Here is a 27,780-nt window from a genome sequence, read left to right on the forward strand (position 1 = left end):
ATGTCCTGCTTTGCTCCCAATTCCTACTGGGATATGCTCTGGCTTTCCTACAACCCTGCTGTAGATATGCAAGTTTAAGAAATGGATGGAAGGACAAGTAGATACAGTAGATGCTTTATCAATAGCAATATGTATTAGGGTGGGTTCACAACCTTATACAATGAATGCTCAGTACTGCTGACATATAAGTTGCCGCACTGACTATTTCACTTAGCACAATTTGGCAACCCATGAACGAGACCCTAATTATATGTGCCCAAAATAGGGGAGCTTGCTTATTAAGAACATAAGATGGCACCACAGGAGAATGTCATTAATTTTCAAAAACATTTAAAATACATGTGATTTAAAAACCAAGGTAACAGCCAGATTCCTTGCCCTCTAAAAAACATTATTTTTAGAAGCCAAGTAGAAAATGTAAGAAATGCCAGATCATGACATTATGAGGTCCACCTGCTCCTCTGAATTTCAATAGGCTCAACAGCTCGAGCACTGGATTTAGGACTCTGTGATTCTTGTTTAGATTTTCTGGCTTTGACACCTGCATCGTCTTTCATGTATTGTCTTCTCGTCAGCAATTTCTTCAAATCATTTGCTTAAGGCAGACTTCTTTTTGTTATTTTTCCTCCTGCTTTTGTTTTTGTGCAATTTGTTTTTGAAGTGTCTCATAAATATCTACTGTACTAATTGGTTGAACGTTGTTTTGGTTTGGGGTCGGAGGTTGTTTAACTGATTTCTTCTTATCTTTTCTGAACATTTGCTCAATTTCTGGGCCAAGGCAGGCCTGAAGCCTGACTGTTGAATTCAAGGCTTGGTTGCCAAGTAGTGAAGTGTACTCTAAGCGTCAGACTAAGGTGAAGTTCTGGTCTGGCTGGTGTCACACACGTGCACATGGGAAGCAGCTAAAGAGCTTGAATGAGGGTAATTTCGAGCCAGACTGGGATGTAGCGGAGTGTACTGACTCACTTTTCTACATACCATTGATGGGAAATTCCATCTGGTCCTGATGACTTCAGGTCTGCTTCTGACCCGTCTGCTTATTTTCAGGCCTTTCTCCCCTTTTTGATCTTTATGAGTGACGGGTTTACTGCAGGCATACATGGATTTTCAGACATCTTGAAATATATTTTGAAATCACTACGGGCATACTTGGACTTTCAGAAATGTTGAAATATATTGTGAAATCACTAAATGTCAATTTGGCTTGCTATGAGACAACAAAACATTAGGACGTGTAACATTTCTGCCACTGATGCTACAGTGGACATGTGATTACCAAACCTGGAAGACTGAAAACTAGTAAAATGCCACCTGATCAGAAGAGTCTCAGTTTTTTGCTGTAACATGCAGATGACCTAGTTAGAAATTTTCAAGCATCCTAATTGCCATTTGTCAATAGTACAGGTTGGAGGTGGTACTGCAATACTGTGTTAATGTTTCTTTTGCCACGTGTGGTACTCTGTTGTTCCCACCTCTCCACCTCATTCATTGTCCAAGAGTCCTGGCTTCAGTTCAAAAAGTCAGACTTTATGTTTCTTGTTTGTGATGTCCACTGATAATGCTGGAAGTAATTTTTAACAATATTTTAGCAAAAAAGCATGCATTTTGCATGTTTTCTGCATATAACTGGTGACTGAAATGAAGATTATGAAACACGAATGATGTGAGATTTTTTTTGTCTTTTTATTACATAGATGTTTTTCACATCTTTGCTGCTGTACAGCAATGGCCACCATAGAATTTTGTTTTGTCATAAACGTTTCCTGCATGAAAGCATAAGATTATTATTGTTTCTCTGCCACCACTACAAAGCACATGCTGTAAGCAACATAAGCAACATATTAAAGAAAATATTTTTGGGTGGAGTATTATTTTAAGTTGTATTAATTCCCTTAAGGGCGGCATGGTGGCGCAGTGGGTAGTGCTGCTGCCTCGCAGTTAGGAGACCCGGGTTCGCTTCCCGGGTCCTCCCTGTGTGGAGTTTGCATGTTCTCCCCGTGTCTGCATGGGTTTCCTCCCACAGTCCAAAGACATGCAGGTTAGGTGGATTGGTGATTCTAAATTGGCCCTAGTGTGTGCTTGGTGTGTGGGTGTGTTTGTGTGTGTGTCCTGCGGTGGGTTGGCACCCTGCCCGGGATTGGTTCCTGCCTTGTGCCCTGTGTTGGCTGGGATTGGCTCCAGCAGACCCCCCGTGACCCTGTGTTCGGATTCAGCGGGTTGGAAAATGGATGGATGGATAATTCCCTTAATCCAAATACTCATAATTAGTGATAAACAGTGTAGACTCAGGTAAAAATGACAAAGAATTCTAAAGGGAGGCAAAAACTTCATATTCAATTGTGTGCTAATTAGTAAGAAACAGCTTAAATAAATATTCAAAAAAAGGAAAGGAAAAGTAATTACCCCATGTAACCCATTCAAATGCTTCATACGTTGTAGAAAATGTTGAAATTTCTGGGCCGACACAAAGGTAGTAACTGCAGTTATGGTGGTCCATGAATTTCCCTCGGGATAAATAAAGTTCTTATCTTATCTTATGAAACTGAACTGGAGAATCAGTACATTAAGCCTTTTCTTACTAATTTCTACTTATTTTATAATTACTGATGTTGAAACCATGTGTAGAATATAGACAGATAGTAAAAAAAAAAAAAAATATGGATATATTTGTTGTGAAGTCTTCAACATAACAAAAATAGGTGAAATGCCTCCAAAAATAAGCCAGGAAGCATGCCAGAGGCTTTACTGGCAATCCTGGAAGAGGCTCACCCAGTTTAGCTTACTCAAAACAGGTTGCAAACAAGGAGAGCTAGTAAAATTACACAAAAATGCCTCATAATAAAGCAAAAGCCCTACAAGGAGGAGGATTGCCATAAACCTCTCGCTTGTGCACAAAAGGGATTTTATATATTACGATGTATTAAACAAAAATTATAAAACTACAAGAAAATGCTCAAAAGAGAAAAATGAGATGAAAAGGAGAGATTCTTAATTAAACAAGTCACAATACACAATCCACAAATCAAAATCCCTAAACATAGCTAGGAGTTCAGCAAAAACAGAAGAAATCAAAGAAAATAGCATTACTTAAAATAAGTCCAAAATACAAACTGAATGCTCTCCTGATTTGAGCTTTAAGGGAGGCTCATCAGTGTTGATATCTGGTGGCTCCGCCTCCTGGTGCTCCACCCACAAAGCACATGGAGACACCATTAAAAAGACAGTACATACATCACAGAATATACGTGAAAATATGAAAATTAATCATTTGGAAGCAACTATAATATACATATATAAAATTATACAATAATATAATTTAAAGTGATCCATAACAATATTTACCAGTTAAAGCTAAAATCACAGCAATATACTGATCATTAAGTATACTTGCTACTCACTACAAATCGATGTACAATATTAACCTGGTTTACTAGTATGAAGGTGCTCAGAATTTTCCATTTTCCCCTGCTATGCAGCTTTGTAGTTGGCATGGTGGCATGGACAGTAAATCACAAGATCACAGATTCAAGTGCTGCCTCTGCTCCACTGTATGACCCTAAGTACTTAACATGCTTTGACCCCTACTGTAAAATATGTACGATGGCATGTTATGATATTGCAACATCAAATGTCCAAAAAAAAAAAAAACACAGTGAGCAAGCTTCAAAATTAACAAACTCCAGGCCAAAACTCCAGTAGGTCTGGGTCAAGAGGCAACCCTCACCCCAGGCAGTCTAACTCAAAATGCTGGCTATCTGGCCTACATGGAATCAAAATAAGGCTCAAGCTTCTAAAGTTCAACAAAACTCAAAATGTTCAAAATGTCCTTGGGGATTGAGGATAACTGGACACCTCTGGCCTTCCAAAATCAAATAAATAGATGTTCCTTATAATTTCAAAAATGTATTAAACAAACTAAAAGGATAACAACAGGGAATGACTTAAAAAGTCAGCACAAAAATAAAAATAAAAAAAATAACCTGTCGGGTCGACTACCATCTGTCTCCACGAATGATGCATTCCTTGAATCTGCTCTGTGTGCGTTTACACCTAATATTGTACCACTCACTTGTTAAATCTGATACATATTTTACTCTTGCTAGTCCTTTAAGGCATGCTGTTTAAAGTAATAACTGATTAAAAAACATTAAATAACATCGTGAGTTTCCACTACTAAGGATTTACCTTCGGCCATGTTCGGCCATCTCCGGCTTTTTACGGATATGACAAGTTTGAACTGACGTTGCACTGCATAACCAACGGTCGCCCCGAGTATAGTCACTTTTTAATTTTTTAATTATCATCCGGCATGAATTGGATTGAGACGGCTTCAAAATGTTAAGAATGTTACATTATGTTTAGCATTTTCCAGGATATCTCTGAAACACACACACACACACACACACACACACACACACACACACACACACACACACACGGGTAGTGCGGCAGTTTTACTCGTGAGAACAAAACCTGCGTGATGTACATTTAAACTAACTAATTAGCGAACGGTGAAGACTTTTATTCTGATACATCGAGTAGCATTAAGGACCGGAAGTACTTCTTTTCTGTTGTTAATTGTTGCCGGCTTCACACCGTAAGATTTCGAATTACACAGCGATTCGCCAGATGGTCAAAAACGTCTAACCTTTTTGAATATTCAGCTTTGGAGGGCGCGTGGTTCTTGGAATAAGTGCTACAGGTTGAAAGGTAAACGCTTCAACTTTCTATTGGCGAAAGTAGCGCGTAGAATTATGAGGACGGCGGTTACGGTGGGAGAATTCCGTGTTGGGCAAGCACGGTGGCGCCTGCATAATCTTAGTAAATTGGGGTGTGCTCTGCCGGGAGTTTCCGTGAATGGGAGAACGACAGCGCACCGAAGGGGGTCTCGTTGATCTGAAGAAGGGTTAGAGCGCGCTGGCGGGAGTCTCGACGACTGGAAGAGGTGGTGAAGCGAGCTAGCGGGAGACCCAATTAGCGAACGTGAAGGGAGGGGAGGGTGACGCGCCGGTGAGAATCCTGATGAACAAAAGAGCGGATGAAGCACTTTGGCTGCAGTCCTAATGAGGGAGCAATTTGGTGAAACGCAGCGACTGGAATGACAGTGAGCGAGATGAAGACCTCATATAAGCAGTAGTCCAAATGAGAGAGAGGGGGAACTCTGCGTGTCCGTGAGTATCCGGATAAAAGGAAGGAGGGGATATCGCAAGAGAATTTGGGTCGTGTCAGTCTCGATGACGGAGAGGGGAGATTTGGGTCGTGGCAGTCTCGATAACAGAGAAGGGGGATCGTTCAGGCAAACAGAGTGTAGCGGACTGTATCGAACGTTATAATAACATATAATAATCTGAATCGCATTTTCTCCCGCTTGTGTCGCGGGACTGGAGCCTATCTCGTTAGGACTGTGCGCAAGACATAAACCGGGTAGAATTGTGTTTGTATGAAAAATTGTGCAAACGGTTTTAATATTAACCTAACCTACTGATACATCTTTGTAAGAAGTATAACAACATAGAATACGTTTTACAGTTAATCCACTTGAGGGTCGCGTGGGACGGGAGCCCATCAAAGCAGCAATAGGCGTGAGATAGTCAAACGAACAAGGAGTCCCGCGAATCCCAACACGACGATTTTATTTTATTCAACCTGATGGACACATCTTTGTGGTCGTGGGTAGAAATCAGGACTACGTGCAATAAATGCCTTCCAGACACTAGGGTTTGGGGGATAGCGGTGCGGTGTGGTGTGTGGAAGCTCCACATGGACGTCGACCGGCCGCGGTGGTACTTTTTGAGGTGGTAGCGCTTAGCACTGCGCCACCATACCGCCTTAAAGATGATACATTTTTATTATATTCATGCCTTCATTAGTAGCGCATGCCCAGCTATACAATGAAACTTGGGAAATAAATTTCATGAAGATGCAGCTTTAACAATGGAACAGAATTCAAAAAACAATAGATGTGCACAATGTTACCTGAGCGGATCGCCTGTTGTGGAGTGACTTCACAGTTTTACAATGTCCGGCCAATCGATTGCTCTAGATTTGTGTTAAGCCATCAGGTCTTGTAAAAGACATTCTTGGTTTACCTTAGTTTAGTGGCGTTTGTAGTAAGTTAGAATCCGTGCCAATGCGTATAAGTTGTTTACAGTTTTGTCTATTTAAAACTGCCAAGTTTTTATATCGTACCCTTCAGGGGAAGGCGGGTCAAAGCACTGTATAGACCAGGGATACTCCGATCCACTGAATTCACAGAGTTACTCTAACCAGTTTTTTTTAATTAGAACCCGTTTATTTAATAATAAAGCAATATCTTTTTGGGGCTTCATTTTAGTTTACTTGCTTGTTATAACTGACAACCCTTAAATGCCTATTTTAGTCGTAAACTGCTGCGTTTAGACTGTTTTGTTACCCATTTTCTTCACCAACCATCAGTTAATAAGAGGTAAAAATGACGGAGCCAATAGCACCCTAGCTAACGTGCTTCCATTTAAACCTGCGTGCAAGCATCATGAAGTATCTGCGTTAATATACATTTTTAAATAAATGAGAGAGCGATGCATCACAAAATATATGGAAGAATTGAAAGCACTAACAAGCCATATATATTTAAATACCAAGTTTCAATATCAGTTAGACCTGACCTGACTGCTTGAAACGAAAACCTGCAGCCCTCTAGGACTGTAATTGAGAACCCCTGGTATAGCCCTTAAGAGAATAAATTAGAATGATTGTTCGGCTGCTTTGAATATAGTTAGGCTTTAACTGAGAAGGACTTTTTTACTATTTTTTTTTTAACACCTTTCTGTAGTAAACACCCTTATAATGCATATTTTAAGTACTGTGCAGTAGTTTCCATACTTACTCAGTATCTTGTAATAACCCATATCAGAAAGCTGTCATGACTGACTAAATAAAATTTTTCCTAGGAAGTTTGTCACATAGGTGAATACCCTGACAAATAAGATTTAATGTATTTTTTTTTTTTTTGGTGGTTTGATTTTTAGTTCACTTGTCAATTGTGGGTTTGTTGAAAATGTCCGCTCTTTGCCTCCTAATTGATTTCTGTGCTGGCACACTCTGACAAAAACAGTATTAAAAATAGTGATCTGGATTGATGCAGAGGCTCAAAAAAAGACAGAAATGTTTCAAAAGATTCAGTTTCATTTACTCCTGCATCTTATTCAATGGATCGGCAACACTTAAATTGCATTCCGTGCAGCAAAGAATTGAGTCGATTCCCATTGGGCTACTAGTGACGCAGTTTAATTCATTCTTTTACAGCAGACGTCCTTGAAGTCAAGCACAGTGTTCTTACACAGATTTAAAACAGCTTCTGAAAGGTACCAAAACAAGTCATATTACATAAATATTTATTTAAATATGCTATAAATTCATATAATAGACAATACTCGCCATGTTCAGGTTCAGCCCTCCTTTCCTTAGCAGGAGGGTTTCTAGTAAACAGCAAAGGGTTCTTACTTGGGTGTATTTTCATGCAGCTAATCTCTGCCCAGATTCAACATAATGTTGAGAAAGAGCTAAAAGGTATGTTGGGGTATCTTTATGTACAAAATGCATTAAGGTTCAAATGTGCAGGAGTGTCCTACAAGAGTTAGCAACGACAAAACATGGTCCAGACCAAAGTATTAAGTAATGTGGGTGTCATATATTTGGGGGGGGGGGGGGGGGGGGATAATGTGATAAATCCCAAAAATTCAACAAGTAAAAATTATACCCATCGACATTGGTGTCTGTTCATGATATTTTGCAGGGCTTAGCCCGGCTAAATGTGCCTCAGGAGACAGTAACAGGCAAGAAAATGGCAGTGTGGTATAGTGTCACTTTACCTGCCTTGCTCCATTTGCAAAAACAAACAAAAAGGTTGCTAACTGTATCTTAAATGCTATATGGAAAAGGCATAAGCCAAAAAATAAGTAGTAATATTAAAGTGGAAGAGCATTTGCCACAGGAGGAATAGTTTAAGGGCGGCACAGTGGCGCAGTGGGTAGCGCTGCTGCCTTGCAGTTAGGATACCCGGGGTCGCTTCTCGGGTCCTCCCTGCGTGGAGTTTGCATGTTCTCCCCTTGTCTGCGTAGGTTTCCTCCCACAGTCCAAAGACATGCAGGTTAGGTAGATTGGCGATTCTAAATTGGCCCTAATGTGTGCTTGGTGTGTGGGTGTGTTTGTGTGTGTCCTGCGGTGGGTTGGCACCCTGTCCGGGATTGGTTCCTGCCTTGTGCCCTGTGTTGGCTGGGATTGGCTCCAGCAGACCCCCGTGACCCTGTGTTCAGATTCAGCGGGTTGGAAAATGGATGGATGGATGGAATAATTTAATAATGTCTTTGTAGTGTGAAGGTACCATGATAAAGCTAACTGAAAAAAAAATCATTGCAATTATTTGAATGATTTGTGGACATTGATTTCATATGAATTGTTGGCTTTTATTGGTGCCCTATACTTCTACATTGTTTAACCCATACAGTGGATTCAGAAAGTATTCAGATCCCTGCATTTTCTTTAGTGTATTGTAGATTTAATTTTGAGTGGATACACTTCCAATCTTTATCTACACCGAAGTAACCCCTAAAAACAAAATGAAAATCTGTGTAAAGAAGGGTTTGCAAATTTATTAAAAATGAAAAACTAAAATTTCCCCTTTATATAAGCATTTAGACCCTTAGACCTGTACTTTGTAGAAGCTCCATTGGCAGCAATTCCAGCCTTGAGTCTACTTGGGCAAGTCTCTACAAGTTTTGCACGCCCAGATTTGGGGAGTCTATGCCGTTCTTCCTGGCAGATCCTCTAATGCTCTGTTCGATTGAATGGGAAGCATCTGTTCACTGCCATCTTCAGGTCTCTCCACAGATGTGCTATGGGATTTAAGTTTGGACCACAAGGATAATCTGAGACTTTCCTGAAGTCACTTCAGCATTGTCTTGTCTGAGTGCTTTGAGTCATTGTCATGATGAAAGGTACATGGTCACTCCAGTCTGAGGTGTTGTGCACTCTGGAGCAGGTTTTCTTCAAGGACATCTATGTACAGTGGGGCAAAAAAGTATTTAGTCAGCCGCCAATTGTGCAAGTTCTCCCACTTAAAAAGATGAGAGTGGCCTGTAATTTTCATCATAGGTACACCTCAACTATGAGAGACAAAATGAGAAAAAAAATCCAGAAAATCACATTGTCTGATTTTTGAAGAATTTATTTGCAAATTATGGTGGGGAAAAAAAGTATTTGGTCAGTAACAAAAGTTCATCTCAATACTTTGTTATATACCCTTTGTTGGCAGTGACAGAGGTCAAACGTTTTCTGTAAGTCTTCACAAGGTTTTCACACACTGTTGCTGGTATTTTGGCCCATTCCTCCATGCAGATCTCCTCTAGAGCAGTGATGTTTTGGGGCTGTCGCTGGGCAACACGGACTTTCAACTCCCTCCAAAGATTTTCTGTGGGGTTGAGATCTGGAGACTGGCTAGGCCACTCCAGGACCTTGAAATGCTTCTTATGAAGCCACTCCTTCGTTACCCGGGTGCTGTGTTTGGGATCATTGTCATGCTGAAAGACCCAGCCATGTTTCATCTTCAATGCCCTTGCTGATGGAAGGAGGTTTTCACTCAAAATCTTACAATACATGGCACCATTCATTCTTTCCTTTACACGGATCAGTCGTCCTGGTCCCTTTGCAGAAAAACAGCCCCAAAGCATGATGTTTCCACCCCCATGCTTTATAGTAGGTATGGTGTTCTTTGGATGCAACTCAGCATTCTTTCTCCTCCAAACACGATGAGTAGAGTTTTTACCAAAAAGTTCTATTTTGGTTTCATCTGACCATATGACATTCTCCCAATCCTCTTCTGGATCATCCAAATGCTCTCTAGCAAACTTCAGACGGGCCTGCACATGTACTGCCTTAAGCAGGGGGACACGTCTGGCACTGCAGGATTTGAGTCCCTGGTGGTGTAGTGTGTTACTGATGGTAGCCTTTGTTACTTGGGTCCCAACTCTCTGCAGGTCATTCACTAGGTCCTCCTGTGTGGTTCTGGGATTTTTGCTCACCGTTCTCGTGATCATTTTGACCCCATGGGGTGAGATCTTGCGTGGAGCCCCAGATCGAGGGAGATTATCAGTGGTCTTGTATGTCTTCCATTTTCTAATAATTGCTCCCACAGGTGATTTCTTCACACCAAGCTGCTTACCTATTGCAGATTCAGTCTTCCCAGCCTGGTGCAGGTCTACAATTTTGTTTCTGGTGTCCTTTGACAGCTCTTTGGTCTTGGCCATAGTGGAGTTTGGAGTGTGACTGTTTGAGGTTGTGGACAGGTGTCTTTTATATTGATAACGAGTTCAAACAGGTGCCATTAATACAGGTGACGAGTGGAGGAGAGAGGAGCCTCTTACAGAAGAAGTTACAGGTCTGTGAGAGCCAGACATCTTGCTTGTTTGTAGGTGACCAAATACTTATTTTCCACCATAATTTGCAAATAAATTCTTTAAAAATCAGACAATGTGATTTTCTGGATTTTTTTTCTCATTTTGTCTCTCATAGTTGAGGTATACCTATGATGAAAAGTACAGGCCTCTCTCATCTTTTTAAGTTGGAGAACTTGCACAATTGGTGGCTGACTAAATACTTTTTTGCCCCACTGTATTTGGTTAGAATTGAGAGAAGGATGAATGCAGCTAGTTTCCCTGTCCATACTATCCAATAGCAACCCAACTGCATAATGTTACCACCACCATGCTTCACTATAGGGAAGGTATTAGGCATGTTGTGAGCAGTGCTTGGTCTTCACCATGAACAGTGCTTGAAGTTCTGCCTGTAAATTAAGTTTTGTCTCATCAGACAGGATGCTCTTTTTCCTCTTGCTGTCCGAGACCTTTAAAGACTGTTAGTCAAGTTCCAAGCAGGAGTTGGCCTCTCTGCTGTATATGTCTGATTGATGGAGTGTGTGGGACACAAATTAGAATTATGGTTCACATAGTTATTTAGGATATTTTTTTTGCCATCTTAGAAGTATAAAAGGGTGAAAAGTCAAAGAAAATGACACATTTTATTGGTTAACTAAAAAGATTACAATATTCAAGCTTTCAAGGCAACTCAGGCCCCTTCTTCAGGCAAGAGATGCCTCGAAAGCTTGCATATTGTAATCTTTTTAGTTAGCCATTATGAATGTAGTGAAAAGTCAAGCAAAATGACACCTTTTATTGGCTAACACAGTACAACACCCTAGTACTACAAGTATAAAAGGGTTAATACATGTCAGAAACCTGTTCAGGCATATAAGAAAACCAGGTAAAGGTCAAGTGTACAACAAAGACAGGAATGTGCCAGGAGCAGGTTGATGTAATACACTAAATACATGATTAAGAGATTAGCAGATGTCCTATAAAGTGTAAATAATAAAAACTGGACAGGTGTTATATACACAGATGTTTCAAGGGTAATGTCTAAACTAAGAGGTACTGAGGAACAAGGGTATAATGTAGAAGGTCTTAATGGAGAAGGACTTTTAGTTAGGCTGGTTATGCTCAATGCTAAACACCTCATGTTTTTAACTAATCGGAGTATGATATGTAAGCTTTAATCAGCACTACTATGTAAATTCATTTATCAATAAGTGAGCTTCTGCTTTCATTTTGTGATCATTCCAACTATGCTGTAACAGACTGCTTTTGAAGAATGCTCCCTATAAGGCATTTTGCTGAGGAGTAGTTAAAATATGCAATGAGCAGTTTTTCTCCTGCCTGATTACTGATTTGTCATGTTAGAGGATAAGTTGCTTTCTTTAATTTTAAGATGATGCGTTCTGCCACAAGTATTGATGAGATGGTTGCCCTTTGGACAGGTTCTCCTGAAGCTATTTCAGAGTGATCATTGGGAACTTGTTCACGTTCGTGACCAAGGCCCTTCTTGCCTCATTGCCTAGTTTGGCTGGATGGCAATGGCCAACTCTAGGAAGAGTTCTGGTGGTTCCAAACTCAAACTTTTTCCATTTCACAATTTTTGATTCTATGTTGCTCCTTGGATTACAGAAAACTTTTACAAATGATTTGATCCCCTTGCCTTGACCCGTGCCTCACCACAGTTTGAGCAGAGTTCTACGGAGACTTCATGGCTTGTTTTAGTGACTTGACTGGACCTGTGTATAACACACAAGCCTTTCTAAACAATATCTAATCAGTTCAACTTGCCACAGGTAGACTCCAATCTAAGGTCTAGGAAGCTCTAGGAGGAATAAATGAAACCGGATGCACCAGTGCACAATTTGAAGTGTTGCAGCAAAGGGTCTGAGTACTTGTATCAATGAAGGAGTTCCATTTTTGATTTTTTTTAATAAACTAAGGGGCTTCACTCGACAACCCCCTGGTCTGCACTACGTGCCAGCCACTTCGCACCTCTACCGCTCGAGTATGTGGATTTCATTTTCACCAAACAACAAATCTTTTAATTCTCATGGATACGCCTCTTCATTGGGAAGAAACACTACTTTTCTCTGATGGCAACATGAATTAGACAATCTAGAAGTCTCTGACTTAAAGTTTAAATCCGAACAATATATTCGATCTTTTTTTGCTGTTCCGTTATTTCACAAAGTAATAATTTCCATTTGTTTGCACTAATGCGATTTTTAATATCATTTTTTTTTTTTTGAGACTTTCAAATTTTCGTACTTTCATTATCTCTGACCTGCTCTGCATGCGTATCGCGCCAATATTTTTGAACCTCTTTACGACGTTCTACTTTATCTTTTATTTCCACACCCTGCGATGTTAAATCTCTTGGCACAAAGTCTTGTCTTGTGTGACTTGAAAGTATCTCGTCCCAGGATTTTTTTATATAATACAGAGATTTGTAAAGCTTTCTGAAAACAGGTTTTTACTTTGTCATTATGGGTTGCTGTGTGTAGATTGATGGGCAAAAAAGGCAAACGTAGATTTAATTTTAAATGGATAACACAATAAATTGGGCAGAAAGTGAAGGGGTCAGAATATTTTTTGAATCTATTATAAATATTAAGCTATTTCAGTGTAATTTATTCAAGCTAATTATGTGTATTTTGCTAATATTATTCCTCTATGAATTTGTTGTGTTAATGTAGCATTATGGAATTGTTTTCGGCTGCATGATCCGCTTGTTATTTTTTTTTACACAACTTAAGTCAGTATTTAGCATTATTGTGTTCATTCAGTTTTAATGGTTTTTGTTAGTGAAAACCTAATGACCACAAAGCTGAGAGTGGACTGTAGCAAGTGCCGTGTTTTCATTGCCGAGTTGTCACTGACACGGTTGCTCAAAGCTGTGACTGTGCCAGTCTGAGGAAGATTTAAGTGCAAGAAAAAAGTTGCCCGGAACGACCGACTTAAATTTGGTGCTTTTCTTTAATATGTGCAATGGAGCTGGGGTCCTCAGTCATGGCTCTGAAGTGGCTACAGGTTTTCATACCAGCCAGTTTCCTAATTAGAACTCAGTCCTTGCTGATAAAGAAACTTCGTTTTTAACTATATGCCTTATTAGTGCTTTCATTCATCAAAGACAAATTTTAGTTAGTTTGTAGAGAGATCGTCAATTACAGTCCTGAACATCTGCTGTGGCTGCAGGTTTTCACTTCAACCAATTTCTTAATTAGATCCTATTTATTTACTACTAAAGCAGTATGCTTTTTGGGCTTAATTTTAGTTATCTTGCCTGTTAGGCAATTAAGTGTTCCGAATACTATTTTAGTTTTAGCAGTTGCATTTGTTTTAATTGTTGCCTGTTTTCTTAACCAGATATTTCTTAGTAATAAAATGCAGATAACCAATAAACCAGCAACTGTCCAGTTAACATGCTTCCTTTTAAACCTGTGCTTATGCACTATGAAGAGTCTGTGTTTAAAAAAAACTGTTTAGAAATAAATGAGAGGGGAACTGGAAGGAGCCTGAAGTTTTAAATCTGTTCCGGTCCACAAAACACATGGATAATGTTCTCAGAGAAGGAATCTCTGCAGTGCAATTACAATTTGTCTTGGAAGAATGAAAACACTAACACGCCAAATAGTTAAATACCAAGTTTCATTATCAGCAAGGACTGAGTTCTAATAAGGAAACTAGTTGGACGGAAAGCCTGCAGCCACTGTGGCTCTTTAGGATCATCCCTGAGGACCCCTGCAATAGAGGCTCTTTTTTTGTTCAGTGAGCATTAAGAATATTTTTTGTGCCATGTTTTCATAAAAGGTGCAGCTCAAAGCGTTATCCATATGTTTTGTGGTTCTTCCATTCTCTCTCATTTATTTCAAAACACTTTATTAACACGATACTTGCACAGGTTTAATTGGATGTACTTTAGCTAGAGAGTTGATGGTTCCTTTGTCATTTGCATCTCATTATTAACTGATGGCTAGTTAAGAAAACAGGCAGCAATTAAAACCTAAATGTAGTGGTTTAAAAATTAAACAATAGGCAGTTAAGGGTTTTGAATTGTAATTAGCAAGTTAAGTAATAGTAACATACATTTATTTTGCTTTATTAGCAATTAAAAATGTTCTAATTAAGAAACTGGTTAAAGTGAAAAGCTCCACCATTACAGACCCTTAAGACTGTAATTGAAGACCCCTGGCACTTCTCCTCTGTGTAATCGTTAACAATATAGTTCAAAACTGCATCTAGAAGCAATATGAGCACAAGAACCATGTGTTAGGAGCTTCATGAAATGGGGTTTCATGGCTGAACAGCTGTACACAAGTCAAAGATCACTATATGCAATCCCAAGCATTGGCTGGAGTAGTAGAAAGCATGACACCACTGGACTGTTGGGTAGTGGGAAATGTGGAGTGGTGAAATCATGATTTACTATCTGGCAGTCTCAATAATTAATTTGAGATTGGCATATATTAGGATTACACTATCATCTGGACTGCGTAGTGCATACTGTAAAGTTTGGTGGAGGCTGGCTAATGGCATGGTTTTGGCTTTGCCCCATGGTCCTAGTAAAGAGTATTGCTAATGTTACAATGTACAGAGACAATTTAGACAATTGTGCACTTCAGTGTGGTGAAGGCCAGTCTGTATAGAAGCATGACTGTGTCCCAGTGTGTACAGCTAGGTCTGTAAAGAAATGGAGAAACTTGAGTTGTCTGCACTCAACCCTGTTGAACTCCTTTGCGATGAATTGGACCACCGATCGTGAGCCAGGTCTGTCCTCACAAATGCTCTTTTGGTTGTATGGGCCCATATTTTCACAGACACACTACAAAATCTACAGTAGTGGGAAGAAGAATGGAGGCTGTTATAACTGCAAATTGGAGTTGGGTTAGCAGCTCTCTTTATTAATGCCCATGTTTTTGGAATGGTATGTCCAACAAGCTGATATAAGTGTGATGGTCAGGTGCACAGAGATGTTTGGCTACATAGTATTTCTCTAGCAGTAAATATTTGATCTTTTAGGTGCTTAAAAGCAAAAGGCCATTCACCAGTTCTTTTATACATCACTTTATGGAGATCAGAGATTGCAAGTAGGGATTGGTGGGGGCAGGTGGTTTGAAGTATAGGAAGGCTGAGAAACTGGCAGTGTGTTAAGAGTCTTTTAAAATCAATTTACAAAGAAACAGGCAGGGAATATAATGATGCTAATTCAAGTGAATGTGTTCAGATTTTCTCATTTTAATTAGGATTCCTGCTGCTGCATTTTGAGCAAGCTGCTTCTGATTTTTATATTTTATTGGTAGTCCAGAAAGGCATGCATTACCTTAATCAAGTTGGCTATAAATTAAAGTACATGTTAATTTTTAAGCATCATGTAATGATGTAAACGACCAAACTTATCTTGTGTTCTTTTTTTAAGTACTCAATCCAAAAATGTATATATTTTTTAATGTGTTATTTACCCCATGTAGGTTGTAGTGTTGGCTGAGAAAACCATGCTAATCTCGTGTTTTCCTGGAGAAATTATATGTTAAAGATCTATGGAATCCCCACTGCAACCAATTCACTGTAACCAAATTATGTAGAAAAACGTCCATTATCCATATGTATGATCAAAACAGACAAAATGTGCACATTTTTTAATTAAAATGTAATTTAGTTACTTCTTGAAAACCCAGTATTGAATGTCAACAAGAAAGATGTAATTCCCACAATACTGTGTGATTGCGTTTCTGTTCAGCCTGTACTTGTATTTATTTTGTAAGGAATGACAAAGGTTTTTAATATTAATGAACACTAAAAGTGTAATGTTTCATATAATTATCCACTGCAATTATTACTAAAATAGCAAAATGTAAGCTTTTTTTGTGAGATCAATCAATATAGATGAATCTTAGTGTTTTTGTGCTGAATTCAAATATCCAGTCAGATTTCATCTAGCATGCAAGGATTTTAAGTGACACACAATTAATTAAAATTTAAAATAAACATGTTTACTCAATATAGACATTTTGGGAATATCTCGCCTAAAAGTTAGAAGTGCACAATTTTCTGCTATACCTAACTTCAGGAATATCCTTCTTAAGGGTCCAGCGCTTTTCCATTTCAGAAATATCCTGATGAAACTGTTCATCATGCTTGTTGCTGACCACTCTGAAATTTCAAAAGAAAACATCCAATGGAGAATTCAAGAAATGAATTTTTAAAGATATCCCATGGCATTGTAAAAGATCCTCCACTATTTCTTGGTAGTTATCTGCCTTTTGATTCCCCCAAAAGTCCAACATGTTACTGCCCGCATAGCATACTTTTTTGCTCTACTAGAAAGTTATAAAATGTTCACAAATGGCAATAAAAACATTTTAATCCTGAATTTTACTCAAAAACTAGGTGTGATTTTTAAAAAAAAGTTTCTGAGTAAATTTTCTAAAATCCACATGAAAAATGCACTTTTAAAAACCTTTGTTATTCTGTGACGAAATCTTCATTGAGAAGTGCAATTTAACATTTGTCTTCTGCATTAGCCTTGCAATTTTTAAAACCATTCTAAAAATTATAATACAACAAAAATGTTTGCCAAAACTTAAAGAATATTGTTAACACTAGTGCAGTGGACCTGAGAGAGGTACAGAAAGACACTGTTATGAGGGAGTTTGCAATATGGACTTGCCTATTAAAAGAGGCTCCCTTTCATGAAACTCCTTCCTTCTTAGTTCCTTGCCCGTCTTCGTGCCGACAGGAATTGGTTCTAAAGCATTGGTAGTGAGAGGGGGATTTTATCTTGCACCCCACCTGAGCAGTGGGAAATTTCATATTGGAGCAGGCAGGAGTGGAATAATTCAAACTACCTATTTAAGTGAATCAGTTCATTTGATTAATTTAATTCATCACTATGATCTAGAGCTGAGAGTAGTAAAAATAACTAGGGGGGGGGGGGGGGGTGAATCGTACTGCAAATAAATACTCAACAATTTCTACATAATTATATATAATACTACAGGGTTACTCCCTGCTCGCTTCACTCTCCTACCCCCCCAACCTGCGCCACATTCCAGCCATGTCATATCTCTGCCACTCTTGTTGTGAAGTGGGGGGCTGAACACACCCCAAGGAAACGTGGTCGCTCCTCCGAAACCCCCTCTTAAATGGTGATACAATGGGAAACAAATAGGTTTTTTTTTTTTTTTTTTTTTTTAAACCTCCATTTTGCTTGATCAGCTACTGGCTTGCTGCTGCTGTGCTGTGTCATCTGCAATCTCAAGTGGAGCTTCAAACATTTAAAAGCCTGTACAGCAGCTGTCTTTGTCATCTACACTTTGTCTTTTATTTCTGGCTCCGGGTGTGGTTAAATCACTTGGCACAAATTGTCATCTCGCGAGGCGTGAGTTCTTGATATTTTTTTTAGTTTATAATTTATAAATGGAATAAGAATCTGAAAATCTAACATCACATTAAAGTAAAGATAAATTCTGAAAAGAGGAATACCAAACATATATACAGTGGGGCAAAAAAGTATTTAGTCAGCCGCCAATTGTGCAAGTTCTCCCACTTAAAAAGATGAGTGGCCTGTAATTTTCATCATAGGAATACCTCAACTATGAGAGACAAAATGAGAAAAAAAAATCCAGAAAATCACATTGTCTGATTTTTGAAGAAGTCTTCCCCCACCCCACGCCCCTCCTACCTTCGAATAATGACCAACCACGTTGACTCAACGTCGTTGAGGAATGGAGCAGAAACTCGCGTCGTAACGTGTGGCGTCCCCCTGCGCCTTACAAGAAATACTATGGGTCATCGTAATTGCGATATTTTCCCGTGTCAGACAGTTTGCCTTCGGCATGTGATTTGAGTAGATGGTGCTATCGGTGTAGCCGTGGAAAATGCCGGAAAGGAAGAAACGAAAGGTTGATTCAGAGTGCAAGAATTTTCAGGAGAAGTGGACAAATTTGTATTTTTTTGTACAACAAGATGAGAAACCACTGTGTCTCATCTGCAAGGAGACGGTTGCAGTATTCAAGGAGCACAATATTAAAAGACACTATGAAACTAAACACAAAACAAAGTATAATCAATGTGTTGGTTTGTCGCATGAAGAGAAGATTGCCAAGTTGCGTGAAGAGGTTGGTGGATTAACAAAACTGTTTAATAAAAGAAGAAAAGAAAACGAAGCAGCAGTTCGAGCGAGTTTTCGGGTTACTCACATATTGAGTAAGGAAGCCAAACCATTTTCCGAAGGTGAATGTGTGAAAAAGTGCATTCTTGCGGTGGTAGAAGAACTGTGCCGGAGAAAAAGAGTGCAATTGAGACTGTTAGTCTCGAATGACAATCACAAGATGAGTTGAAGATTTGGGAAGCGATCTTCTGCTGCAACTGAAGACGAAGGTGGGTCAATTTGAAATGTTTTCAATTGCTGCTGATGAATCTACAGATGTGACAGACACTGCTCAATTGTTGGTGTTTATTCGTGGTATAAACACTACTTTTCAAATTACTGAGGAGTTGGCGGCAATGAAAAGTATGAGTGGAACAATGGGGAAGACTTGTTCAGAGAAGTATCGCAAGTGATCGTGAACGTTCACTTCCCAAAAAGAAGAATGGTCCAACTTCTGAAGCTGCTGAGTGAAAAATTTTGAGGAGAGGTTTGCAGATTTCATTTGTTTGAAAATCCGTTTTCAGTTGACGTTCCCACTGCGCCAACTGATTTACAACTGGAACTGATCGAGTTACAATGCAATACGTCTCTGAAGGATAAATTTAGAGAAAAATCTCTTACCAGAGTTTTATGCTGAACTGTTACCAGTGAACTTTCCAAATTTGCCAAAGGAAGGACTGAAAATGACCATGGCGTTTGCGAGCACATACGTTTGTGAACAAACTTTCTCCGTGATGAAGAGAGCAAAAACCGGGTCACGTTCTCGCATTACAGTCGATCATCTTCATTCTGTGCCAAGGGTCAATGCGACAATTCTTCACCCAAACATTCCGAAACTGGTTTCTGAAAAACAACTGCAGACATCGCACTAATAAGATAAGCATCGGATGGTGAGTCCACCAATTTATTGATTTTTCATTTCTTTTCTCACGTTTCGGTAACTAGAATAATTTTAAATATCCATATTTAATTTTCGCATACGTTGTAGCCCGCGAAATTCACAGAAAAGTCAAGTTTGGCCCCCATATTATGAAAGGTTGGGCACCACTGGTTTTAGACATTTACTTTGTCCAGGGTAAAAGTCATTATTTTTCCAACGATGTTAACAGACCTCAAAGTATTTCATTTTCTATTGACTATATCACAGTTCAAGTGAGTCACAAGTTCACATACACTTCATTAATATTTGGTAGCATCGCCTTTAAATTGTGTAACTTGAGCCAAACATTTTGGGTCGCCATCCAGAAGCTTTTTACAATATGTTGCTGGAATTCTGGCCTATTCCTCCGGACAGAACTGCTGTAACTGGGACAGGTTCTTTAGAACTCCTTGCTTGCACACTCTTTTTTAGTTCTGCCCACAATTTTCAGTCGGATTGAGGTCGGGGCTTTGTGATGTCCACTTTCATACCATGACCTAGTTGTCCCAAACCATTTTGCCGCAAAAGGTATGTTTGGGGTCATTGTCCATTTGGAAGACCTGTTTGTGACTGAGCTTCAAGTTCTTTGCTGAGCTTTTGAGATGTTCCTGCATTCCTTCCTCATGATGCCATCTATTTTGTGAAGTGTATCAGTCCCTCCCATAACATGATGCTCCCACTCCTATGCTTGATGGTTGGGTTGGTGTTCTTTTGGCTTGCAAGCCTCACCCTTTTTCCTCCAAACATAACTGGTCATTAGGACCAATCGGTTTGACACTTTGATTCATCAGACCAGAGGATGTTTCTCCAGGAGGTAAGATCTCTGTCCCCATGTGCCATTGCAAACTGCAGTCTTGTCTTTTTTTATGGAGGCTTTGGAGCAGTGGCATCTTCCTTGATGAGCAGCCTTTCAGATTATGTTGATATAGGATATGGGATACATGTCTACCTGTTTCCTCCGGCATCCTCACAAGGTCCTTTGCTTTTGTTCTGGGATTGATTTGCACTTTTCGTGTCAAAGTACGTTCATCTCAAGGAGACAGAATGTGTCTCCTTTCAATGCGGTATGGCGGCTGTGTGGTCCCCTGATGTTTACACTTGTGTATTACTGTTTGGACGTGGAACCTTCAGGCATTTGGAAATTGTTCACTAGTATGAACCTGATTTCTGGAGGTCCACAATTATATATTTATTTTTTCTCCTGAGGTCATGGCTGATTTCTTTAGATTTTTCCATTATGTCAAGCAAAGAGACAATGAGTTTGATGGTAAGCCTTAGCATACATCCACATGTTGACTCTAATTAGGCTAATTGGCTCTCAGGAGCTAATTGCCTAAAGGCTTGACATCATTTTCAAGAATTTTCCAAGCTGTTTAAAGGCACAGTTAACAAAGTGTATGTAAACTTATGAGACACTGGAATTGTGATATAGTCAATAAAAAGTGAAATACTCTAAGGTCTGTGAACATTGTTGGAAAAAATTACTATCTGCACAAAACAGATGTCTTAAATGATATGCCAAATTTACAATTTGTTAGTATAAAACCTGTGGAGGGGTTTTAAAAATCACTATAAGTGTATGTAAACTTTTGTCTTCAACTGTATTAAGGTAAAAAATAAAATCAATATCTTTTGGTTTGGCTGTTAGTAAACAAACAAATGTTTACAAAATATTGCATTTGTATTCTTATTGGTCTAACTTAAAATATAGACTGTATGTTGTATCAGGGAAAAGGATTGTAATTGGGAGAGGCAACTGATAAAAGTACATAATTCCCATCAAGCAGTAGGTATATACTAGGGATGATGGTAGAACACAGTAATCAATAGTCACAATGTTTTGTACCAACCTAAGTAGGATCTCATCTAAGACCAAAGGATCAGCATTTTCTTCTCAAATAACCTGGATAACAGTTTCATTCCCTCACTGGGTTATAGCCTTTTTCTTAGTTTTCTTCTCATTGTAGATTATGATTAGTCTTGGAGCATTTCCAAAAGACAGATTTTCTGTTTTTATCTAGACCCTTCTCTGAGAAATATAGAGGTCCTAAAGATATGTATGGTGCTGCCAGAAACTTAAAAGTGCAATGTTTATTTCTTTCCACACCCCTCCTCAAAAATCTTTTAAAACTACACCTGTTTTAATCAGTTTCGCTATTGCAAAATTCCATGCAATAAGCAGTGTAAAAATAACAAATAATACATAAGTAAACAAATAAATGAATGAATAGAGCAATATTATAAAAAAATGATTGAAAATAATGAACGTTAGTGATTTTATATTTTAAAAAAAACAAAGGCAAAGACAAACTAGAAGCACTTTAAGCATGAGCCAAAGGAGGAACCCTGGCAAGATCATAAACACTATCATTCCATGTTTGCCAGTGAACACTTAGGAACCTGCCTTAACTGATGCAGCTTGTCTTCAAAATCCTCAAAGCACGGGCTTCAAGGCCAAAAATTAGGAACAGGCTTCAAAAGTTCAAAATTCTCTGAAAATGCACAAAAATACTAAATAATTAGTAATTGTAACAATATAAGCAAAAAGTGCATAAAACCAAAAAGCACTTGAAAAATAGGGAATGAACACTAACTATTAACATAACACTTGTTTTTGAAATGTTATTTTATTTATTCTGTTTATGTTCATTTAATTTTATGTTATGACTTATATTAAATATTTTGAAATTTTATATTATGCTTGGGATAAAGCTGGTTTGGAAAACGTATGGATAGATGAATATATGCTGTAGTTTTATGTGGAGCCCAAGGGGGCAGGGCCACTTAATCATGTATTTGAGGTATTGGCCCTAACAAGTATGCAAGGTAAATCTGCTTTGGCATTTTCTTATTAATCCATTTCATTAAGTAATTGTCCAACATTAACTCCGTCGGAAGACGGACGACATTAACTTCAGTGCAATTTTGGTCACCATATTACAAAAAAGATATAACGGCACTAGTGAAAGTCCAAAGAAGAGTGACTAGGCTGATTTTGTGTCTAAAAGGTATGAAGAGAGATTTAACATCTATTTGCTTAAAGTGAAAAGGTTCAAAGGTCACCTGATAGAAGTGTTTAAAATCATGAAAGAAATTAATACAGTGGATTAAGGCTATTATTTTAAAATAAACTCTTTAACAAGAAGATGGGGACACAGTTGGAAATGTGTTAAGCGCTGATTATGCACTAATGTTACACAGTTTTTGTTCACTCAAAGAACTACAGACGTATATAATAAATTACCGAATAGTGTACTGGAAATCTGGAGTTTAGGACCTTCAAATCTCAATGTTATGTTATTTTGGACAATTTAGGTGATTAGGATACATATGATTGTTGAGCTGAATTGCCTGGTCTCTTCACAACTTTTCTAATATTCTAACTAAGGGTAACTTATTTTTGAACCTGAATAGTGTTTGTTGCATTGATGTTTTCTTACAAAACACTAACTGGCGAGTCATTAAACTTCAATTAGGAAGTAAACAGTTCTGATTAAATATGCACGTTTGTCATTAAAAAAACATAAATGATCACACAAGAAGTAATGGACTTTTAAACTTTAAACAGGACTGTATGTTGCCACAGTGGTTTGATGCAGTGGTGAATGATCTGTTGGTTTTATGGCTTGTTAGACTGTCTGTCCCAAAGAAAGGGTGTTATAGGGTGCTTGGATAGTTCTTTATCTTATTAGTCTGCTGTTTCTTCCATTTGATTCATTTGATTCATGATCTTTAACACCAGATTTTTATCTATCGATCTTATCCTACCAACAATAGTAAAACTAATATCTGTCTGTCTGTGTAATCCATATTACTAACCGAGAATGCTAAACCGGATGATGGACACAGGCACATCCGGCAATGGGCCGTAGCTGCAAAAAGACGTACTGCGCAGGCGCAAAAAGAGTCCGCGAGAGTCGGCAGGGAGGAGCCGAGAAAGGCGGACAAAAGAGGGCGAGAGAGGCGGATGAGGGGCCGCGAGAGGCGGACAAGACCACAGAAAAAAGGAGTGAGCACAGGAAAAATGGAGAAATGAGGAAACGCAGGCAAAGCACGAAACACATTGCACACGAGACTAGACCCAAAAAAAAAGAGAGGCTCGCGCACAACAGCAAGGCACCCCCCCCCCCCCCCCCCCCCCCCCACAGGCACCGGACGGGACACACACCAAGAGGGGGATTCAACAAGCCCATGGAACACAAAAAAAAGAACACAAAACCACCCCACAGACCCTACAAGCAAGGGACGGGACACACACAAACAGGGGGATTCAACAAGACACAGGAACACAAAAAGAAAGAAGACGCTCGCGCGACAACAATCCTCAACCCCCCCCACACACACATCCATAAGAAGTGATACCCTAAGCCACATATTCTACAGTGAACATCAACACCTTCACACTAGACAGCATAGGTGTCAGCATTGGTGGATCTCCGTACAATAAAGCACTATTAACCGTTCAACTGCAGAAAAGGAAACATATTAACAGTGACTGCGATCCTCCTTATTACTTATCCATAATAGATGGCTATGCAGCATAGGTGGATCTCATTACAATAAGGCACTATTAACCGTTCAACCGCAGAAAAGGCTCCATATTAACAGTGAGTGCAATACTCCTTATTACTTATCCATATTTCTAAAAGAAAAAATGACTCGACTCCAAAAACGCAAAGCTCAACTAAAGCTTCTAACTAACGATGTACCTAAAAGTAAAAACTTTATGAACTGCATTAGATCCTACAATAGTTCATTTAATATGCACAAATCTACATCCTAGATCCACATGACGCAAACTATCAATCAAAGTGCTGCATCGCAACAGGCACAGATTCAAAACGAAACACCTCCCGTCTCAGACATACGTTAATGGCAGCGAAGGCTACAACGGGCTTCTCACACAGCACAAGCAAATCGATTACAGCTCCAAAACAACACGTCCCAAATACTACACATGCAACAACGCGCCTCTCAAACGGCACAAGCAAAACATACACCAGGAAAATTCATTCGGATTAATGAATGTCATTTACAATCATTGTCATTCACTTCACTTCCCTGAAGAAACAACTGGCAATACAAGTTATACATTTACACGTTGTTGTCAAAAGGGTCAAATTAGACTGCCTTCTTTACATTCATATACTGAATATCTACAGAAGCTTATAACTGACGATGTACCTGAAAGTGAAATCTTCATCAACTACATTAGATCCTACAAATCAGAATCCACTATGAACATTGACGGTGGCACTGCACGTGACATCCGTCTTGAAAAAATGTTGTTTATTGATGAATGTTCAATGGCATGAACAAACGTTTATGAATAATAATAATCGATTTGGAGGAAAGGTACTTTTATGAGGAGGAGATTTTAGACAGTGATTAGCTATTCTTCCAGATGCCATGCACTCAGCTATTGTTCAGTGCACCTTAAAATACGCAGACAATTGGCATTGCTTTCAAAAGATACAGTTAGTAAAAAAGATACGATGTCCAGAACCAGATCGTAACAATTGCTTATTACAACTGAGACATGGTACACTCACCAATACAGATGGACTTCAGCCACATATTATTACAATTCCTCAAGCCTTTATCTGCGACGACTTAGTTACAGAGAGATTTGGAACAGCAATCTCATTAGACCAAATGCCCCTTTTAACACAACGCACTATATTATGTCCAAAAAATATTAATGTGGAAAACATAAATACCCAAGTCATTCCATTACTTCCTGGAGAGACACAACTCTTTCGAAGCTCTGACAAACTTGACTCTGATCACAACAATAACCATCTTAAATGACCTTACAAGTTCTGAGCTGGAATTACCTTTTACACTTAAACGGCGTGTACAAAGAAATTTTCCAATAAACCTTTACACTGTGCCACACACTTTATTGTTTGCTTTCTATTTGCATCATCTACACCGTCACACTATTCTATATCTCATTCATACATCACGCTCTTTGTCATTCCCAACACCAGGGGTTGGCGAGCGAAGCGAGCAGGGGGCGGAGCCCCCTAGTTAAGTAACTAAGGGAGAAGTTTCAATTTAGAGTTGTTCTACTAACTAATTCCTGTGACTGAAGAGAGGTGACATGTTGCACAATGAATAGTGCATACAAGTAAGCATTTTACTATATTCTGCACACATGACAATACTGACCCTATAAACCCACTAAAGTGAGATGGTTCTGATTCTAAGTATTAAACAATTCACGGTGTGTACAAAAGCATTCCGTTTCTTTTACTGTGATCTGTGTGAATCACCTGTGTATGCTGTATTCACCGGTTGGGAGTGGGAAGTGTTGGCACTGATTTTCTTTGGAGACAGGAATGACTCAAAAATACCAGGGCTACCGTTTACTTTTAAATTTCTATGTAAATGAATAAGATAAAATATAAGAATATAATTCAGAATGTTTGGTCAGATTCTAAAGATTTTCTGTTCTTTCGCAGAGAAAATGAAGGAGCAGCCCTCAAACTGAAGAGATTATCTCACAATGAGATTCTGACTGAATCCAGTGCAGACCTAAATTCTGAAAAAGGAATCTTAGAACACTGGTCTGGTGCAGTAACCAAGAAGAGAGAGACGCCACATTGAACATGGCCTTCCATGAAGAGGATGACATGGAGCAAAAAACAGTCCGAATCAAAGAAGAGGAGTGTGAATGGGAATCTTTTCTCATTACGGATGAGATTCTGTGCATGAAGCAGGAAGACAGTGAGTGGGAGATAGATGATATTCCAGAGGATTCTGAACATGTGTCTGTCAGCCTTAAAATACAAAATCACGAAGCTGTAAATAATTTTAAAGAAGCAGTGTCGTCGGAAAATGGCCTCTGCTCAAGAACATGCAGGTGCTGCTCTCCCCAGCAGCATTTGGTCCATGTGAAGTCTGAATTTCTGGAGCCTGAGGATAAGAATAATGAAGGAAAGTGTTGCAGGAGAGAAAAGCAAGAACAAACCTTATCTGCTCTGCAGACAGTAAAATGTAAGTTTTAAAAAAAAAAAAAAAAAAGCATTTTGCAATTGCTTCTTGATGGTAGGCAGCACCAGCTCATTTTATTCCTATTTTTTCCGAATCTGTGTGAGTGTATGTATGTTCGTGTGTGTATATTATATATTGTGGACCACCTGGGTGCGTACAGTCGCCCTAACTCAACACACAGACAGGCAGAGACACAAATGCAGCACACAACACACTTTTATTTGCAGCTGGGAAGCACTTCTTCCATGCTCCCCAGAGCACAACACAGCAGAAACACCAATGTACATTTCACAGTCCTTCTCTTCATCTCTTTCTTTTCTTTCCACCTCCTCTCCTCTTCCAGCAAGCTTCATCCACCTCCTCCCGACTCTGGCTTTCTGAGTAGTGGCGGCTGACTCCTTTTATAGGACACTTGAAAGCCCTCCAGGTGTCCAACAACCTTCTTCCGGCAGCACTTTCAGATGTGACAGAAGCTGCCAAGCAGTGCTTAGTAAACTTGCAGGCGCCACAAGCCCCAGCAGGGTTGAGCTTCCATGCTTCAAGCCTGTGGCCCTGCTGGAAGCCAGGGGGGCACCCTCTAGCATTCCAGGGTAGATAATGTCCTGTATATGCTGTCCCCAATTCCTTCCATTATCAAGGCGTCCCAGCCATCTGCTACAACATTTTTTTTATATATATATCGGATGGCAAGGCTTGACATTTTCACTAAAAACATTGTCTAGAGATATTTTCTCGAGACTCGTATGCCAGCGATATGGCTAAGATTTGGTATCACCAGTGTTTTCTTATGAAAGCCAGTGGAGAAGCAAGCACAGGTGGTGGGTCCACGTCCTCTGCGTTGGGGTAATTCTTAAGAGTTAGCTGGCACCTCTCCAAGTTCACGAATATAGCAAAGCTCTTAGGGAGTCTTCAGGTTGTTTTTTTTTTCCCCAAAGACAACACACAGCTAGTATGTAACATACACACACATTCTCTCTCTCTCACTTATGAGAAGACCATTTAAATTTTCTTATGAAATGAATGACCCAGTTATGATGATAAAATACATCTAGAAACAGATACATTTCTCGAATACTAGTGGCATACTTCTCAACTGGAGTAGTAATTTTGAACTGCCACCTTAATTCTGCAGCAGCAAGTCATAAAGAACAGTGCAGGAGATATGCAGATGATGGCAGTTATTTTCTTAAAGGAGATTGATAATGTAATCAGTTGAAATTAAAAAGTACAGCAATGGGAGATTTCAAAATTAAGTGCAAAAGTGGTTTTGCAGTGCTATATTTTAGGATGTATAGTTATTGTTGTTC

At 39.1% G+C, this 27,780-nt stretch overlaps 1 protein-coding gene across 1 annotated transcript in view; it reads left to right on the top strand.

Moving 5' to 3' along the window:
* The first annotated feature begins 4,566 nt into the window (after positions 1 to 4,566).
* LOC114651574 (zinc finger protein 41-like) overlaps positions 4,567 to 27,780 on the top strand; it is a 51,659-nt gene continuing 28,445 nt past the window's right edge. The window contains exons 1-2 of the mRNA XM_028801395.2: positions 4,567 to 4,710; positions 25,942 to 26,476. Coding sequence (XP_028657228.1) covers positions 26,089 to 26,476 — 388 coding nt within the window. The 5' untranslated portion in view covers positions 4,567 to 4,710; positions 25,942 to 26,088. The remainder of the gene's footprint in view (positions 4,711 to 25,941; positions 26,477 to 27,780) is intronic.

This window comes from Erpetoichthys calabaricus, chromosome 5 (assembly GCF_900747795.2).
Source record: "Erpetoichthys calabaricus chromosome 5, fErpCal1.3, whole genome shotgun sequence".
Classification (NCBI taxonomy): Eukaryota; Metazoa; Chordata; class Cladistia; order Polypteriformes; family Polypteridae; genus Erpetoichthys; species Erpetoichthys calabaricus.